At 49.5% G+C, this 17,974-nt stretch overlaps 1 protein-coding gene across 1 annotated transcript in view; it reads left to right on the top strand.

Annotated features, from left to right (window-relative positions):
* Positions 1 to 17,974, top strand: part of MPZ (myelin protein zero) — a 34,967-nt gene that overhangs the window by 15,649 nt on the left and 1,344 nt on the right. Inside the window, 4 exon segments of the mRNA XM_015424732.1 lie at positions 3,749 to 3,915; positions 8,100 to 8,313; positions 12,799 to 12,934; positions 14,405 to 14,462. Of these exon segments, the coding sequence (XP_015280218.1) occupies positions 3,749 to 3,915; positions 8,100 to 8,313; positions 12,799 to 12,934; positions 14,405 to 14,462 (575 nt within the window).

The raw sequence follows: 17,974 nt of genomic DNA, 5'->3' as shown, positions 1-17,974 counted from the left end.
CGATGGGCCGATCCGGCCAGGTGGTGGCAGTGCGGCGCTGCGACTCGAAGCAGTCCTGGAAAAAGCTGACATCATCAAGCCAAGCCGAGTGAATGCCATCTGGAACACATCTAAGCCTACAGCTGAACAAAATCCCCACCGGCTGCAAACGTGTGCGACTTAAAAGATTTATATGTTGTCCTCCTTTACCCCTATGTATCATTGTTAGTCCCGTGTGAATATGTGTAACTGTAAATCGCTCAGAGCCAGCAGTTCTGCAGGTTTGAGCGATTAATAAATCGAAAGATTAAAAAAAGCAAAAAACTCTGGGTTGGGAAATTCCTGGATATTTGGGGGTATAGCCTGGGGAAGGCGGGGTTTGGGGAGAGGAGGGACCTCAGTGGGGTAGGATGCCACAGAGTCCGCCCTCCAAAGAAGCCATTTTCTTCAGGGGAACGGATTTATGACATCTAGAGATTAGTTGTAATTATGGGGTGATCTTCGGGGCCCACTTGGAGGTTGGCATCCCCTAAGTCTCAGACCTTTTACAGGCATCCCATTTCTCCTGGGTCTCCTGGAGAGCTCCATGTACAAAGGCAGTCTACCGCTGAATGCCAGAAGGTGGGGGCAAGCAACATAGCCTGCTTATGAGTTCGGAGACAACTGGTTGATTGCTGTTTCAAGTAGGAGTCTGTGCTGGGGGGGGGACCTCTCCCCCCCATGTATCTTTTTTCTGCCACTCCTTTTCTCTTTGAGAGCCAGTTTGGTGTAGTGGTTAAGTGCGCGGACTCTAATCTGGGAGAACCAGGTTTGATTCCCCACTCCTCCACTTGCACCTGCTGGATGACCTTGAGGAAGCCATAGTTCTATCAGAGCTGTTCCCTCAAGGACAGTTCTGAAAAGAACTCTCTCAGGCCCACCTACCTCACAGGGTGTCTGTTGTGGGGAGGGGAAGGGAAAGGAGTTTGTAAGCTGCTCTGAGTGAAGGGTGGGGTATAAATCCAATCTCCTCTTCCTCTTCTTTCTTTCTTTCTTTCTTTCTTTCTTTCTTTCTTTCTTTCTTTCTTTCTTTCTTTCTTTCTTTCTTTTCTTTTCTTTTCTTTTCTTTTCTTTTCTTTTCTTTTCTTTTGTCTTTCTTTCTTTTTATCCCTCCCTCCCTCTCAATAGTTACATACTTCTTTTCTCCCTAACATGTACCCAAAGTAGCTTATAACATCATTTGCTCCTCTTCCACTTTATCCCCACAACAACATCCCTGTGAGGTAGGGTAGGCTGAGAGTGACTGGCCCAAAGTCACCCAATAAGCTACATGACAGAGTGGGGATTTGAACTGGGGTCTCCTAGACCCCTGTCTCTCACTCTAACCACTACACCACATTGGGTCTCCAATAAGGCTTTTTTTGTGTGTGTTCTTAAGGGAATGTTTGTTTATGTTTTGTGAGGTTGTTTCAGCCCTGCCCCATTACTTAAAGGCCATTACAAAAGAGAGAATAGTAGAGTCGGCATTATATTAGAACAAGGAGGCGGTCATTTTTATTGATGAGAGGACAAGTTAATTTACATTTTAATTTGTGTTTTCCCTGGCTGTGCCAATTGCTTGGCTTTTATTGCCGCTTTATTGTCAGTTTGTGTCTTTCAAACAGTAATTGGTTATATTTCTATCGTGCCAGCACTGATTGGATCCACGCGGCTAACGCTCAGAGGCGCCTTCTCCTCAGATGCCGCAGTTCATTCACCGGGTCTATGTCTGATGGATAACTTATTTCGAAGCTGCCCTGAGCACCCACTTGGATAGATGTTTGAAAATGGATTTGGAAAATCCCAAACAGTAATAAAGCAAATATGCTTAAGTGAACTGACTAATCAGGTTATAAATGAGTGAACCTTTACTTAGCATACATAAGTGCATCAGAAGAGCCCGGCTGGATGAGACTGAGGATCTATCTAGGCTAGAATCCTGTTTCTCACAGTGGCCAAAGGGCTGTATACGGAGTGCCCCCCTGACATGGGGGTCTACCCCTAGACAGCCAGTTTGGGGTAGTGGTTAGGAGCATGGACTCTAATCTGGGAGAACCAGGTTTGATTCCCCACTCCTCCACATGCAGCTGCTGGTGTGACCTTGGGTCAGTCATAAGCTCTCTCTGAGCTGTTCCCTCAAGAGCAGTTCTCGAAAGAGCTCTCTCAGCCCCACCTACCTCACAGGGTGTCTGTTGTGGGGAGAGGAAAGGAACGAGATTGTAAGCCGCTCTGAGACTCAAGAGTGAAGGGCGAGGTATAAATCCAGTCTCCTCTTCTTCTTACTCCTCCGCGTGCAGGCAGCTGGGTGACCTTGGGTCAGCCACAAGTTCTTTCAGAGCTGTTCTCTCGAGGGCAGTCCTCAAAAGAGCTCTCTCAGCCCCACCTACCTCACAGGGTGTTCTGCTGTGGGGAGGGGAAGGGAAAGGAGTTTGTAAGCCACTCTGAGACACCTTTGGGTAGTGAAGGGCGGGGAATAAATCCAATCTCCTCCTCTTCTTCTTCTACCTCACATGGTGTTCTGCTGTGGGGAGGGGAAGGGGAAGGAGATTGTAAGCCGTTCTGAGACTCCTTCGGGTAGTGAAGGGAGGGGTATAAATCTTCTTCTTTTTCTTGTGTTGTTGACACACACACACACACACACCCAACTACTGGTATTCAGAGGTACGCTGCCTCTGAACATGGAGGCATAAGATCCAGAAACAGATTGGCATGCCAAGGTATCATCAATCGAAATGAATAAACCAAGCCACTGAGAGAGAGCTCTCCCCATCTGTGGTGATGGTAGGAAGAGCCACCAAAGCCACAGCCAACTTATAGCGACCTCTAGTGGGGTTTTCAAGGCAAGAGACATTCAGAGGTGGTTTGCGATGGCCTGCCTCTGCATAGTAACCCTGGGCTTCCGCGGTGCTATGAACCAGGGCCAACCCTGCTGAGCTGCCCAGATTTGACAAGGTAAGGCTAGCCTGGGACATCTGTAAACATATCCGATTTCAGACTCTGAGCTAGCAGACGGCAGGTGCGAGACAGTAATGTTCAGGAGGGCATTTGTTTTTAAAAAGGTAAGAACTGCAGTGGAATGGAACGGCCCAGGAGGACACCTGATAAAGGATCGGGATTGTGGTGTTCCCTTCCTCCAGCTGGCACTTGGAGAGCTCCTGCTGTTACAGTTGCTTTCCAGACGACCAAGATCAGTTGCCCTGGAGAAAAGGGCTGCTTTGGAGGGTGGGCTCTGCGGCATTCTACCCTGCTGAGGCCCCGCCCCTTCCCAAGCCCCGCCCTCCCGAGGCTCCGTCCCCCAAATCTCCAGGTATTTCCCAACCCAGAGCTGCCAAGCCTAATTGTGATCCACCGCAACTGCAGGAGGTTTCAGCTGCTTTAACTGCGTTGTCTTGACTTTGTAATCCACTTTCTGTCTAGTATAGCTGCCTCAGATGGTTGGTTGTTTGCATTGCTCTCTCATTCCGTCATCCTAGTCCGATCGCATCGTCCATTGGATGCCTTATGCTGTCTGATTGCACTGCTTTACATCCCGTAATCCGCCCTGAGTCTCAGCGAGAAACACAAACTATAAATAAATACTGAATAAAATAAATCTTGTGGCAGTAGCTTCCATAGGATAGTTCTGTACCACGAGATGGATGCAGCCATGGGCTTTTAGCTGTGGATGTTGACAGCTTTGGAATACCGAGTCCAGGAAGTGCTGAAATGAATAACTTTTTCCCCCCTGTCTCTCTCTCTCTCTCTTTTGCAGTGCTAACTCCGACCTTAGCCATTCACGTTTACACAGACCGGGAAGTCCATGGCAGGGTGGGCTCCAAAGTCACGCTTTCCTGCAGCTTTTGGTCAAGGGAATGGATCTCCGATGACATTTCTATCACTTGGCACTTTCAGCCGGAGTATAGCAGAGACAGCGTTTCAGTAAGAGGCTTTCCTCCTTTCCCCCTAGGGTTGCATATTGGGATATTTGGTTCATATAGCAGCGTTTTGCCCCGTCATAGAAGCGTGATATTGAGTGCAGTAAATAAATCTCCCAAGACGTATATTGCAAAAAAAAGTTAACTTTACATTTTTCAAGTAGATCCAGTTCACACAAGCTGCGGCCGAAATGAGAGAGAGGAGCCCAGTCTAAAGAGTACTTTAGAGTACTTAGGGCTCTTTAGCTTGGAGAAACGACGACTGAGGTGTGACATGATTGAGGTTTATAAGATTATGCATAGGAAAGAGCAGGTAGAGAAAGAGGTACTTTTCTCCCTTTCTCACAATACAAGAACTCGTGGGCACTCCATGAAATTGCTGAGCGGGCGGGTTAGAACGGATAAAAGGAAGTACTTCTTCACCCAAAGAGTGATTAACACTTGGAATTCACTGCCACAGGAGGTGGCGGCGGCTACAAGCATGGACGGCTTCAAAAGGGAATTAGATAAGCATATGGAGCAGAGGTCCATCAGTGGCTATTAGCCACAAGGTATAGATAGGGGCTCTGGGGCAAGTGATGCTCTGTCTTCTTGGTGCTTGGGGGGGGTCAACAGTGGGAGGGCTTCTAATGTCCTGGCCCCACCGCTGGACCTCCTGATGGCACCTGGTATTTCTGGCCACTGTGTGATACAGAGTGCTGGACTGGATGGGCCTTTGGCCTGATCCAACATTGGCGTCTCTTATGTTCTTAAGTCCTTCTTCACCGAATGGCCAACTTGTCCAGCAAATGGCCAACTTGTCCAGCATCATGTGTGCAGGAGTATGAGGGCATTGTCTCTACAGGAGAGACCTGCAGAGACGTGTGCCTCCATGGAAGGCCATGTGAAGTGAGGGAGAGGACAAAGGGAGAAAGGAAGGATGGGCAAGCACCTCCCAGGTTAAGCCAAAGAGAGGCATCCCATTCAAGGAGATAACACCTACGCACCCTTAGAGTGATGTAACGCCCCCCCCCCCAATGTCCAAGCATGCTGAGTTCCTCACTCCAGCATTGCACCCAGTGTCTCTGTGGAATTCACGATTTAGTGTACCACTCGGGAGTCTTTGCAATGTACTGCCTCCGGCACACCTTGCTTGCTAATGGGATTTTTGTGAGTAAATAATAACCATGTTGCACTTGAGCTGGTATGAGTATATCCTCAAACGCTGGTTCCCAAAGTGGGCAATACCGCCCCCTGGGGTCGCTGGAACGATCCAGGTGGGTGGTAGGAGCCTTGGGTGCAATTTGGGGGGCGTTGAATAAAAATAAGGGTGTGGGTGTGGAGGCATAAAGAAAGAAGAGTCCAGAACCTATCTAAAGCAGCCTTTTCCTGCCTTCTCCTGGTCTTCCCTGGGATCAGGGAGGGAGGTGGAGGTGGAGAGGGGTCCCCACAGCCAAGCACAGCCATGCATTTGCAGTTTTCAAATGCATGTGCACCCTTGTAAGACTGGTGTTGCTGCTGGGCTACCCTATTAAAGGTAGAGTTCCAGGGGGGCGCTGAGTAATTATTTTTTTTCTGAAAAGGGGGCGGAAGTAGGCCAAATAAGTTTGGGAACCTCTGTCCTAAAGGTACGTAGTATTTGCAGAGCACATGCATTGTCCATAGAGAGGTAATCAGCATGACTTGATTTGAATACCCTTGTGGAGAAACGGTTACAGTGTATGGCCTCCTGGAAAGCTGGGTTGAAATCCTCCCTTTGCTGGGAAGCTCAGTGGGTGATTTTGGACCCGCCACTCTCACACTTGCACAGGGATGCTAGGAGGGGCAAAAACAGGAATACCCCATCCGTGTTCATTACCATGAGCGCTGTGGAAGAAGGGTGGGCATAGGGTTACCAACCTCCAGGAATGGCATGGGTTTCTCTTGGAATTACAATTGTTCTCCAGACCTCAGAGATCACTTCCCCTAGAGGGGATGGCAGCTTTGGATGATGGACTCTATGGGGTACCATCAGGGGTCATTTCCTGCAGGGGCGCACAGGAGCGGAGCTCCGGCAGTAAAGAGCCCAGGGGGCGGGCACATGCAACAAGCCCTACCCCCTGCTCCCAGCAGCCCTCAGTCAGAGCAAGAAGCAGCCAGGTAAGTTGCAGAGCCCCCCCATCGGCCCCCCGGTCCAAAGCAGTCCAGTGCACCTTTAAGACCAAGTTTTATTCAGGTACAAGCTCTCCCTCCTCTGTGAGGACAGGTCTGCAAGTCCCCCCCTCAATAGTTAGCAATTCAAAACAGTCCAGTGGAGCCTGAGTGGTGGGTGTTGCCTTCTGACACACTTCCAGTGATGTCAGGGGTCAGGGGTGTGTGGCATATGCAAATAAGTTATGCTAATGAGTTATGCTAATGAGCTCCTGCACCTCTTTTTCTACGAAATTACCCCTGGGTACCATAGAGATCACATCTCCGTGAGCCTTCTCCCCTCCCCAAACTCCACCCAGATCTCTGGGGGGCCCAAAACTCCAGGAAGTTCCCAAGCTGCAGTTGGCCACTCTAGGCTGTGGTATAACTAGAATCATAGAGTTGGAAAGGACCTCCAGGATCATCTAGTCCAACCCCCCTGCACAAGGCAGGAGATCCTGCCCACACCCCCAGTGACTCCTGTTCCACATCCAGAAGATGGCAAAAAACCCTCCAGGATCCCCGGCCAAACTGGCCTGGAGCAAAATTGCTTCCTGACCCTATAGTGGTGATTGGCATTTCCCTGGCTGTGTAAGAAAGGGCCACGAGAACTAAGCACTGAGGCAACCCTTCCTGCCCTCCCTCTCATGATCTGCCTAAGTTCACAGAATCAGCATGGCTGTCAGGTGGCCATCTGGCCTCTGTCCAAAAACCTCTGTTTGAAAATGTAATGAATGAAGTGTCAGCAGCAGCTAGGAACAGTTTGAGTGATGGAGGAGTAGGGCTGCCAAGTGGGGGCGGGTGGCGGGTAAACCCCCGCTTTGGAGGCCCGATTTCCGTCGCCGCGGAATTGAGCCCCGGGGGAACCCCACCCCTGCGTGTGCGTCACCAGGAAGTGACGTGGGGACGCCGGGGACGCTGGGGGCGGGGCCACGGCCATACAAGGGAAAACTCTATGGTTTTCTCTTTTATGGCCGTGGCCCCGCCCCAAGCATGCCTGGCATCCTCCCGTCACTTCTGGGTGACGTGCACGCACGCACCAGACACCGGCCGGGAGCCCCCTACTCCCGGCGAAGATACACTTGGCAACCCTATGGAGGAGCATGTCATAGGGTCACCAGCTCCCTGTTGGCAAATGCCTGGAGATTTCGGGGTAGATCCTGGGGAGGGCGGAGATATAAAAGGGAGGGACCTCAGCAGGGTTTAATGCCATAGAGCCCACCTTCCAAAGCCAACATTTTCTCCAGGGGAACTGATCTCTGGAGATCAGTTTGTAATTCCAGGATATCTCTAGGCCCCACCTAGAGGGTTTGCAACTTTAGTGTCAAAATGGTGGCAGACGTTTATCTTATCTGTACTCCCCCCACCCCACCCCAAGAGCTCAGAGCTGCTTATCTGTGTTTCCCACAAGGTCTCTCTTCCTGGCTGCTTCCAGAAGCAGACCTTTAACAGTAGACCGGGAACATGGGCCTTAAGTCGTTATCTTGCAGGGCTAGTTTATTTAGATGTCTCTCCACCACAGGGGCCCAGGGTGGCTTACCATTTTAACCTCTCTATAGCAACCCTGTGAGGTAATCTAGGTTGAGAGAGAAGGACTGGCCACAGGTCACCCAGCTGGCTTCCGTGGCAGAGTGTGGATTCAAATTTGGATCTCCCGGATCCTAGAACAACACTCTAATCCAGGGGTGTCGAACTCATTTGTTATGAGGGCCGGATCTGACATAAATGAGACCTTGTTGGGCCGGGCCATGCGTGTCATAAAATATAACACCAGGTAGCGGAGATGTAAACTTTATAAAGGCCACAAGAGACACCCTGTGAGGCAGGTGAGGCTGAGAGAGCTCTGACTGAAACTGCTCTTTCTCAAGAACAGCTCTTATCAGAACTATGGCTTGCCCAAGGTCATCCAGCCAGGTGCAAGTGGAGGAGTGGGGAATCAAACCCGGCGCTCCCAGATTAGAGTCCGCGCACTTAACCACGACACTACTGAGTTGCTCACATCTGTTCCCTTGACCTTCTTTCTGTCTCACCCGTCCACAGATATTTCATTATGCCAAGGGTCAGCCGTACATAGACGACATTGGAACATTCAAGGATCGCATCTCGTGGATCGGGGACCCCGGCTGGAAAGACGGTTCCATAGTCATTCACAACCTGGACTACACAGACAACGGAACTTTCACCTGTGACGTCAAGAACCCACCCGACATTGTGGGGAAAACATCTCAGGTCACGCTCTACGTCTTTGAAAACGGTAATGCTATGCATAAGTGCGCCAGAAAGGGAACAGGTTTGAAACCATTGCCGCAGGATCCCTGGGGAAAGTGGCAGGATTCATAAGATCACGAACGTTCCCAATGATCATATTTCAGAGGTGGATAATCCAGTATTTAAGGGCAGGGAATCACAGGGCAAAACATGGACTACACCCAGCACCTTATTCTTCTGAAAATATTCTTCTGAGAATTCATAAAGCAGATAACAATGAAGTTGCAAGATACTAAGTCCAAGACAAGTGTCTAGATATTTCACCTTGTTTAGCTTATCTGTAAAGTTCAAACCTTGTAAATTCCACCATCTCCATGAATTCAAGTTCATGCTGCAAAGTCAACTACAGCTTCAGATTCGCATGAGCAAAATGGAAGGGCTCAGGGCAGATCTGATGAATAGAACCTATTTTCTCTTAATTTACGCAATCCAAGTCAGATCTTTGGTGTCTAGGCAACTTAAAAAGGTAAAGGTTCCCTTGCTCGAAAGCCAGTCGAATCCAACTCTAGGGTTGCGGTGCTCATCTCCGTTTCAAAGCCGAAGAGCCAGCGCTGTCCGAAGACGTTTCCGTGGTCATGTGGCCGGCATGACTAAACTCCAAGGCGCACGGAACGCTGTTACCTTCCCACCGAAGTGGTCCCTATTTATCTACTTGCAATTTCTTGCTTTCGAACTGCTAGGTTGGCAGGAGCTGGAACTAGAGACAGGAGCTCACCCTGTCTTGCGGCACCCGGGTCTTGAACCGCTGAACTACTGACCTTCCACAGCCTGCAGTTCAGCGTCTTAACCACTTGAGCCACCGCAGCTCCCTAGGCAACTTAGCAGGGACAAAAGAAGGGGGGGGGGACCTGAACCTAAAACCTAGAATCCAGAACCTAAAAAAGGTTAAAAAGTAAAGGTAAAGGTTCCCTTGCTCGAAAGCCAATCGAATCCGACTCTAGGGTCGCGGTGCTCATCTCCGTTTCAAAGCCAAAGAGCCAGCGCTGTCCAAAGACGTTTCCGTGGTCATGTGGCTGGCATGACTAAGCACCAAGGTGCACGGAACGCTGTTACCTTCCCACTGAAGTGGTACCTATTTATCTACTTGCAATTTCTTGCTTTCGAACTGCTAGGTTGGCAGGAGCTGGAACTAGAGACGGGAGCTCACTCCATCATGCGGCAACTCGGGTCTCAAACTGCTGAGCTAAAGAAGGCCAACAATAAAAGCTTAATATATGAAATATATAAAAAGATACATGTATTTATTAAACAAAGATTTTAAAATTATATATAACGGCCCAATTACACCTCATGTACAAATAACAAATTATAACACACAAGGGCTGATAGATCTGACCTGATGCGTTTCAGCCTGCATAGGCCTTCTTCAGAGGTCAAGTATAATGAGGAACATATTGGCTAAAATACAATACAATCATGCAGATACAAGATATAAAATCAATAGGGACCAGAAAAAAGTTGTTCCAAACTGAGACTACTAGGCACAGAATAAAAGTGCAAATGAGGCCTCCAACAGTGTAATCATGTGCCAAGTGGTATTTTTCTAGTATAAATTTCTGGTCCAGAAATTGCCTTCCTATGATTGTTTTGCCCAATGTCCACAATAGAATTGTCCTTAAGCAAAGATTCCTGGTGTTCATTCCATTTAATCCACTGGTTCCCAAAGCGGGCAATACCGCCCTCGGGGGCACTGGAACGATCCAGGTGGGCTGGAACGAAAGAAGAAGAATAAATTGCCACCACTCATGCTTGCCCTGTCTGAGGCTTAGGCAGCAACCTTGCAGTGGCAGCTCCTTTTGCCCACCACGTCTAGGGCTGAGGCAGCTAGTTTCTGGCAGCAAAGGTGGCTCCTACCTACAAGTCGCCGGGCAACGGCCACCCCTTGCACGGTCCTGTTGGAGGGGCCAGGGAGGCAGTGATGCTTTGTCCAGGGGCCCCAGAATCACCAAGACCATCACTGGTCTTTAGACACAGTTCTCAGCCAAAGACAAAGCAATGCTATTTCAACTCAGAGTTGAGTCAAAATATTTCTTAGAGGTAATGGTTACACAGCTTACTGAGCTCTTTTGTTCTTGCAAGGTTCACTTAAATTCACAGAAACAGCACAAAACATCACCAGTATACTTTGGCAGCTCCCATTAATTTCTATGGGATTTGTGTGTTTCTGCTGCATTGGGATATGTGTCCTTTTAGACAGATCTCCCTTATAAATAACATCCGAGTGGTATGTGTCCTTTCAGACACAGATCTCCCTTATAAATAAAAGCCGAGTGGTGGTGGCACTTCTCTAGAACATTCCACACGCTCCAAAATCAGTTCGCTCTCTGATCTGTCATTCAGAGGGTCTCCCTATCCACTGGCTGCTTTGGCTGAGTCCTGCCTCCAACATTCTAAACATTTTGTTGTTCCTCTCCCCCCCATAGCCAGTCAGAATACAGAGGTTATTTGCATATGCAGCCTCATTGGCCTCTGCCTTGGAACACAGAGGTCGTTTGCATATGCGACTTGATTGGCTTTTGCCTCTAACATTGTAAACAGTTTTGCTGTTCTGAGGTAAAATGTGTCCAATCTCCAGGTGAGGGCTGGAGATCACTCAGAATTACAACTGCTTTCCAGATGGCAGAGATCAGTTCCCCTGGAGAAAATGGTGGGCTCTGTATCCTTATATGCTGCTGAGGTGGCCCCCGTATGACAGCCAATGTGACGTAGCAGTCAGGGCTTCAGAGCACGGGAGAGGCTGCAGGTGTATGGGGGGGGTGGAAAGCTGAAGAGTGAGGGGGAAATAAAGGTAGGTTGATGATTGGCTGGGAAGGAGATAGGGTTGCCAACTCCAGGTGGGAAATTCCTGGAGATGTGTGGGATAGAGCCTGGAGAGGGTGAGGTTTCAGGAGGCGTGGGACCTCGGACAGGTACAAAGCCATAGACTCCACCCTCCAAACCAACTATTTCCTTCTGGGGAACCATCGTTGCCAATCTCCAGGTGAGGGCTAGAGATCACTCAAAATTACAACTGTTCTTTAGGGTAACAGAGACCAATTCCTCTGGAGAAAATGGTGGACTCAGTGTCATTATACCCTGCTGAGGTCGCCACAGCAAATTGACACTGAGTGTCCAAGGCCAGGGCATTCGCCCAGAGCCTCTTTCTAGAGGCTGTTGTATTTATTTCCACAACGGGCCTTTTTCCTAGTTCAGAAATAAATATCGATCTTTCAGAAGGACAAAAAAAAAAAGACTTGGAATGTGGGAAGAAATGGGGACAAACACTGTCAAACGTTCTTCAGGTTGCTTTTCCTCCGACTTCAGATTTCCTTCCATGAAAGGTCCTAAAACAGTTATTGATTAACTCATGATTTCTTGCCCAAAGACACCTCCACTGATAGACCTCCTCAAGATGCCACTGTGACCCCAGACCTTCTGTTATTTTAGAGAATTCCCAGTGAACCCCTTTTGACACAAACCCTGACCCATGTCAGTACCCCTGACTCGTCCTTTGGATCCCGCCTTGTTTTTATCTTTGGACTGCGAATATGTCATCGCACAAGTCCTCTGCCTAATTCTTAGCTCCAGCCAGGAAACATTCCGTGGTATGAAAAGGTCATTCCTTTGCCAGTGACTTTGCACGCCAGTGATCTCTGCCTCCAAAACAGTCTAGAGAAGGCAGAATATGAGAGTGTTTCTCATGGAAATACAGGATGGTTATGAGCAGGCGACATGTGCATTGAACACATGTAGCTCAGTTATACTGTATATATACTATCCAGGTCAGTGATGTCTACTCTGACTGGCAGCTTCTCTCGGAGGTCTCAGCTACTACAGGTCTTTCACATCATCCCTTTAACTGGAGAAGCTGAGGACTGAACCCGGGACTTTCTGCGTGCAAAATACATGAACACACATTATACTGCCTCTACTGAGTCAGACCTTTTTTCTCCATCCAGGTCAGCACCGTCAACTCGGACTGGCAGCAGCTCTCCAGGGCTGCAGGCAGAGATTTTTGTACATCCCCTCCTACACGATCCTTTTAAGCGGAGATGCCAGGGACTGAACCTGGGATATTCTGCATGCGGAGCAGATGCTCTGCCCCTGAATTATGGCCCATCCCCTGCAAGGGAAATAATTTTAGATGATGGTCTTGGCCACGCTCCACTGGGGCTGTTACAGGACTGATTGACGATGTGCAATTAAGGCCAACCGCATGCGTGAAGCGCTCTAACGATTCCGATCTGCCCAGCGAAAGCAGCAGGTTCAGTTTTGCAGATAAGCATCTGGTCCGATGCCAGAATTCAGGAAGGAGAAAACTGCCAGGAGACTTGAAAGGGAAAGGTTTTGTGCTGCCCCTGTTTATCAGCGATGGATGGAGGGAATCTAGAAGTTAGTTGAGCTTGAGGGAGAGCCGGAGAAAAGGGAAGTCTTGGTGACACAATCCCTAGGGGGGGGTGCACTTCTGAACAGAGTCCTCCTTTTCCTTCAGTGCCTGTCAGGTATGGCGTGGTTTTGGGAGCCGTCATCGGAGGTGTGCTGGCCGTGGTTCTCGTCGTCTTGGTGATCGCCTGCCTCATCAGGTATTGCTGGCTGAGAAGACAGGCCACTCTGCAACGGAGACTCAGGTAAAGCACGGGGTTTGGTGGGAGGGCAAGAAGGTGAGAGAGTCACTGTGCTGTGTGAGACGGAAAGAATCGGTGTGTGTGTGGTATGGTGGTCAATGTCAGAGGAGGATCTCCGTAACCATGCTCAAAGACCCCCTCTGCCACTGTGTGGCCTTGGGCTAGTCATTCTCTCTCAGTGTAACTCAGCCTTTTTGAGCCTGTGGGCACCTTCAGAATGCTGGCATTAGCGTTGTGGGCGCAGCCACAAAATGGCTGCCAGGGGAGGTGGAGCTGGCCACGAAATGGCTGATGCAGGAGGTGGAGCCAGACACAAAATGGCTGCCGCGGCTGACCTTCAGCCACACAGTGAAAATGTTTCTGCTGTGGTGGCAACGGCTGCCAAAGCAACATTTTAAAAAATCCACACAGCCAATGAAATCTCCAGCGGCCGATAGGAAGCCTCGCTGGGCAAAAACTGTACCTGGCAGTGCGCACACTATCTAGAAACACTTGGTGGGTGCCAGGAAAGGTATTGGCAGGCTGCATGGCACCCCCATGGGCATCAGCCTGGAGACCTCTGGTGTAACCTATCTCACTGGGTTGGAGGTCATTCCTGGCAACCGGGAGGGGGGATACGGGCAGCAAGGGGAGGCCAAGGCTAGCTCCCCACACAGTGACCAGTCTAGGCCTACCCCTGCTTTCCATAATCCCCCCTGCTGACCAGCTGATTGGATGTGTGGGCCAGCAGCCCTAGAAGGAGGGGAGAATGAAGTGTGGGGACCTTGGAGAAAGAGTGGGATAAAAATATACTTACTACAGGGGTCTGCATCCTGTTGGACTCTCCGAGCACCGTTGAAATTCTGACACAGGGTGATGGTTGAAACTACAAAATGGCTGCCGCAGGAGGCGGAGCCAGTGACAAAATGTCCACCACAGGAGGCGGAACGAGCCACAAAATGTCAGGGAGTGAGGTCATGCGTAACTTTTCAATGTTTCGGGCAGAAGCTTGACTTAACAGGATGCTTTTTGAAATGGACATATTGTTTAAAGATACTTCCTTGCGTACACACGTCTTACCATCCATTACTGTGCTGTTGTGGCAGCTGCTACTGAGCAGCTTTCTAAAAATCTGCCAATCAGATCTTCAGTGGCCAATCAGATGCCTTGCTGGGTCAAAGAGCTACCTGGCTCATCCACTTTCTAGGAAAGTGCGGTAGACATGCTGTTGGCGGGCACCATGTTGGAGACCCCTGACTTAACAAATAAATAACCCCTGCGCCGCTTTCTAAAAGCATCAGTGATGCTTCATTTAGACATTCTTAAACTCCTCCGTGCTCTGCAGTTCCCAGAGGTCTTTGCACAGGAACGCGTGACATTCACCTCCAGATGTCAGGACTCGCTCAGAAACCTGCCCTTTAATAAGCTATTTCCATTCAAGCGCTCAAGAGTGGATCTGGGGAGTGACCTGCTTTTGTCTTCATTTCATTTTAGTGCTATGGAGAAAGGCAGGCTGAGGCTGGGCAAGGATTCATCCAAACGGGGTCGCCAGGTAAGTGAGAGGCAAACCAGGAACCGCGTCAGAAAGTCTGGGCAAGGCGCCCTGAGCTGGATAGCCCAGGCAAGCCGGATCTCATCAGATCTTGGAAGCTAAGCAGGGTTAACTCTGGCAAGTACATGGATGGGAGACCTCTTTGAAATACCAGTGGCGGGAGGCGGGGGCAGGCTTTATTCAGCCACCTCTCTGAATATCCTCCAGGCCCCCCAGTAGGGCTCAGTCACCAGCCGTCGCCATGACTTCCAGGTGCACATGCGCATGCACACACACATATGCACGCCCCAAAAAAATCTGGGTGAGGTAGGGTTGCCAGGTCTGGATCGGAAAATACCTGGAGACTTTGGGGGTGGATCCAGGAGAGGGCGGGGTTTGGGGAGGGGAGGGGCCTCAGCACGGTACAAGGCCATAGAGTCCACCCTTCAAAGCAGCCATTTTCTCCAGGCAAACTGATCTCTGTCAGCGGGAGATCACCTGTAAAAGCAAGGAGCTCTCCAGGCAAGACATCCAGGTCCTAAACGTTAGGAGATAAGGACAGGAACAAGACGGTCATCACATCAGGGCTGGCTCAACAAAAGATAGGGGAACTTGGAAGCTTCTGGCTGGGGAGACCGAGGATGGTACTGTGGAGTGGTTAGAGCGTCAGACAAGGGTCTTAATAACCTTGGAGACCAAGAACCCATTATAAAGAGAAAAGTGGAGTTGTTGTCCCTGTATCACCCCCCCCCCCCCCATGCAGCCCTCTGGCCTGCCCTGTGGAGTGTTTTGTAGGAGAATGAAGACAATCCCACTGCTGCATACGGTTGCCAACATCCAGGTGGGGCCTGGAGTTCCCCCAGAATTATAACTGATCTCCAAACTACAGAGAATAGTTCCCCTGGAGGAAAAGGCAGCTTCGGGGGGGATGGGACAGGACTGTATGGTATCATATCCCTGCTGAAACCCTTCCCCTCTCCAAACTCTACCCTCCTCTACCTCCAGCTTGGAGTTGGCAACCCTACAAGCACTGCCCGGTAAGCCCGGCTTCTGACTAGGTGTGCCAGTCTCCAGGTGATAATACAAAAGATCAAACCGTGCATAAATATCAAAAGATAAATGTTCAACGTTCAATGAGTATAATAATCTAAAAAGGTAAAGGTAAAGGTTCCCTTGCTCGAAAGCCGACTCTAGGGTTGCGGTGCTCATCTCCGTTTCAAAGCCGAAGAGCCAGCACTGTCTGAAGACGTTTCCGTGGTCATGTGGCCGGCATGACTAAACACCAAGGCGCACGAAACGCTGTTACCTTCCCACCGAAGTGGTACCTATTTATCTTCTTGCAATGTCTTGCTTTCGAACTGCTAGGTTGGCAGGAGCTGGAACTAGAGATGGGAGCTCACTCCGTCATGCGGCACACTCGGGTCTCGAACTGCTGAACTACTGACCTTCCACAGCCTGCAGTTCAGCATCTTAACCACTTGAGCCACCGCAGCTCTAAAACTATATATATATATATATATAGTAGCTTTTCAAAAACACAATATAATAGAAACTCAAAAATACATGGTCCAGATATGAAAACAGTCCTATTAATCCACCTTCAGAAATAGTCCAAGTCAAATTCCTCAAACAGTGAAAAGTCCAAATATTGATGTTTATAATTCCTCTTCAAAAAGAGGATACACAAGTGGTGAGATGAGTTGTTTTTTTTAAAAGAGTAATTATAAACATCTATATTTGGACTTTTCACTGTTTGAGGTATTTGACTTGGACTATTTCTGAAGGTGGATTAATAGGACTGTTTTTGTATTTGGACCATGTGTTTTTGAGTTTCTGACTACTATATTGTCTTTTTGAAAAACTACTTTATATAGGTTTAGGGTGCGTTCAGACGGGCAGCTAATCCCGCCATTATGCCGGCTTAAATTTGATCCTTATCTTTTTAATTCCGTCCTCGCACGACCAGACATCCCCCGGGGGAATCGCCTTACCGCGCGCTGCTTCCGCTGTGGATTGTCTAGATGGCGTCCACTGAAGGAGGCACGCGCAGTGGGGTTTTTTTAAAAAAAACATTTTGCACATGCGCATAGGCATGATTGCACGTCCTTGTAGATCCGCACGTGCACGGAATCAAATGTTCAAAGCACCGCGTGAGGGACGCGTAGCCGTAATTCCGACCAACAGGACAGCCCAAGCACAACCAAATTCTTCTTTCATTTTCTGTTCTGACCCACGCTTGCAGGGCTGGACTAAACGAGTCCTGGCCATCCCCCTTGCCATTGAGATCAGGTTCACTGGAGGAACTATTTTGCATGTTGAAAGACCCATCCCCCCTCCAGCTCCCATCCCATTAACCGATCGTCCTTAAACTCACGGGTCATTCAAAACATTGAAGTGTTCGTGGCGCTGGATCGGGGTTCCGCAGCCTCGTTTTTAAATGCGTTTAAGCGCACGTTGAGTAGTGTGTTTTTTTAAATCGTGCCCACTCGGGATGGTCTGACATCAGACCACCCCTACGGGAGGATTGCGTGCTGGTGGACCGATCAGACAGGTGAAAGTCCGCAGTTGTCCCATCGGGACCCTCAAAAACTCCAGCTTTAAAGTGGTATCTTTTAAGTACGGCTCCGAAGTGCGGCAAAACGGGGTGCCCACGGAACAGGGACGTTTCCCAGAAATTTGTGTCTGGACATTACCTTTAAATCCGCCGGGCACACGTGCCTGGCACGGATCTAAGGAGCCGTCTGAACGGACCCTTAGATTAGTATATTCATTGAATGTTGAATATATATACTTCCATTATTTATGCACGTTATGATCCTTTGTATCTTGTGTATTACTTACTCTCTTCCGTGCTTCTCTGCTGTTTGGAACCTCCAGGCGATGGCTGGAGGTCTCCTGCCATTACAACGCCTCCAGGCGACAGAGAGCAGTTCCTTTGGAGAAAATAGCCACTCTGGAAGCTGCGCTCTGTGGCATTATACCCCACTTTCCCGAAACCCTGCCCTCCTCAGGCTTCATGCCCCAAATCTGCCAACCTGGAGCTGACAACCCTACTTCTCAACAAGAAGATGAGAGCCGAACAGCATCATGGCCACTGCCAAATATGCTTGAATTAGGCTGGACCATCACTGATAAGAAACCAGCCTGTCGCCTCCCCATATTAGGAGCCTCTTTCCTTACAAGTCAGGGGAACAGTCCCCAAGCTCTGCATTACACATATGAAGTTTGCTGACCTACAGGTGGAGCCTGTAGATGTCCTGCTTTTACGATTGTTCTCCAGACTACAGAGATCAGTTCCCCTGGAGAAAATGGCTGCTTTGGACGGCGAACTGTATGGTATAGGGTTGCCAAATCGGGATCGTCTGAGAGCGGGGGGCTCCCGGACGATCCCGGGTGTGTGCGCGCGCGCACGTCACCTGGAAGTGACGTCGCACGCTGGGGGCGGGGCCACGCGATTTGAGGGGAAAACAGAGTTTTCCCCTCAAATGGCTGCCATTTGAGGGGAAAACTCTTTGTTTTCCCCTCAAATCGCG

This window comes from Gekko japonicus, unplaced genomic scaffold (assembly GCF_001447785.1).
Source record: "Gekko japonicus isolate JY-2015 unplaced genomic scaffold, Gekko_japonicus_V1.1 scaffold755, whole genome shotgun sequence".
Taxonomy (NCBI): Eukaryota; Metazoa; Chordata; class Lepidosauria; order Squamata; family Gekkonidae; genus Gekko; species Gekko japonicus.
The sequence above is the reverse complement of the archived record's forward strand: the minus strand, read 5'-3'. Positions and strand labels throughout refer to the sequence as shown.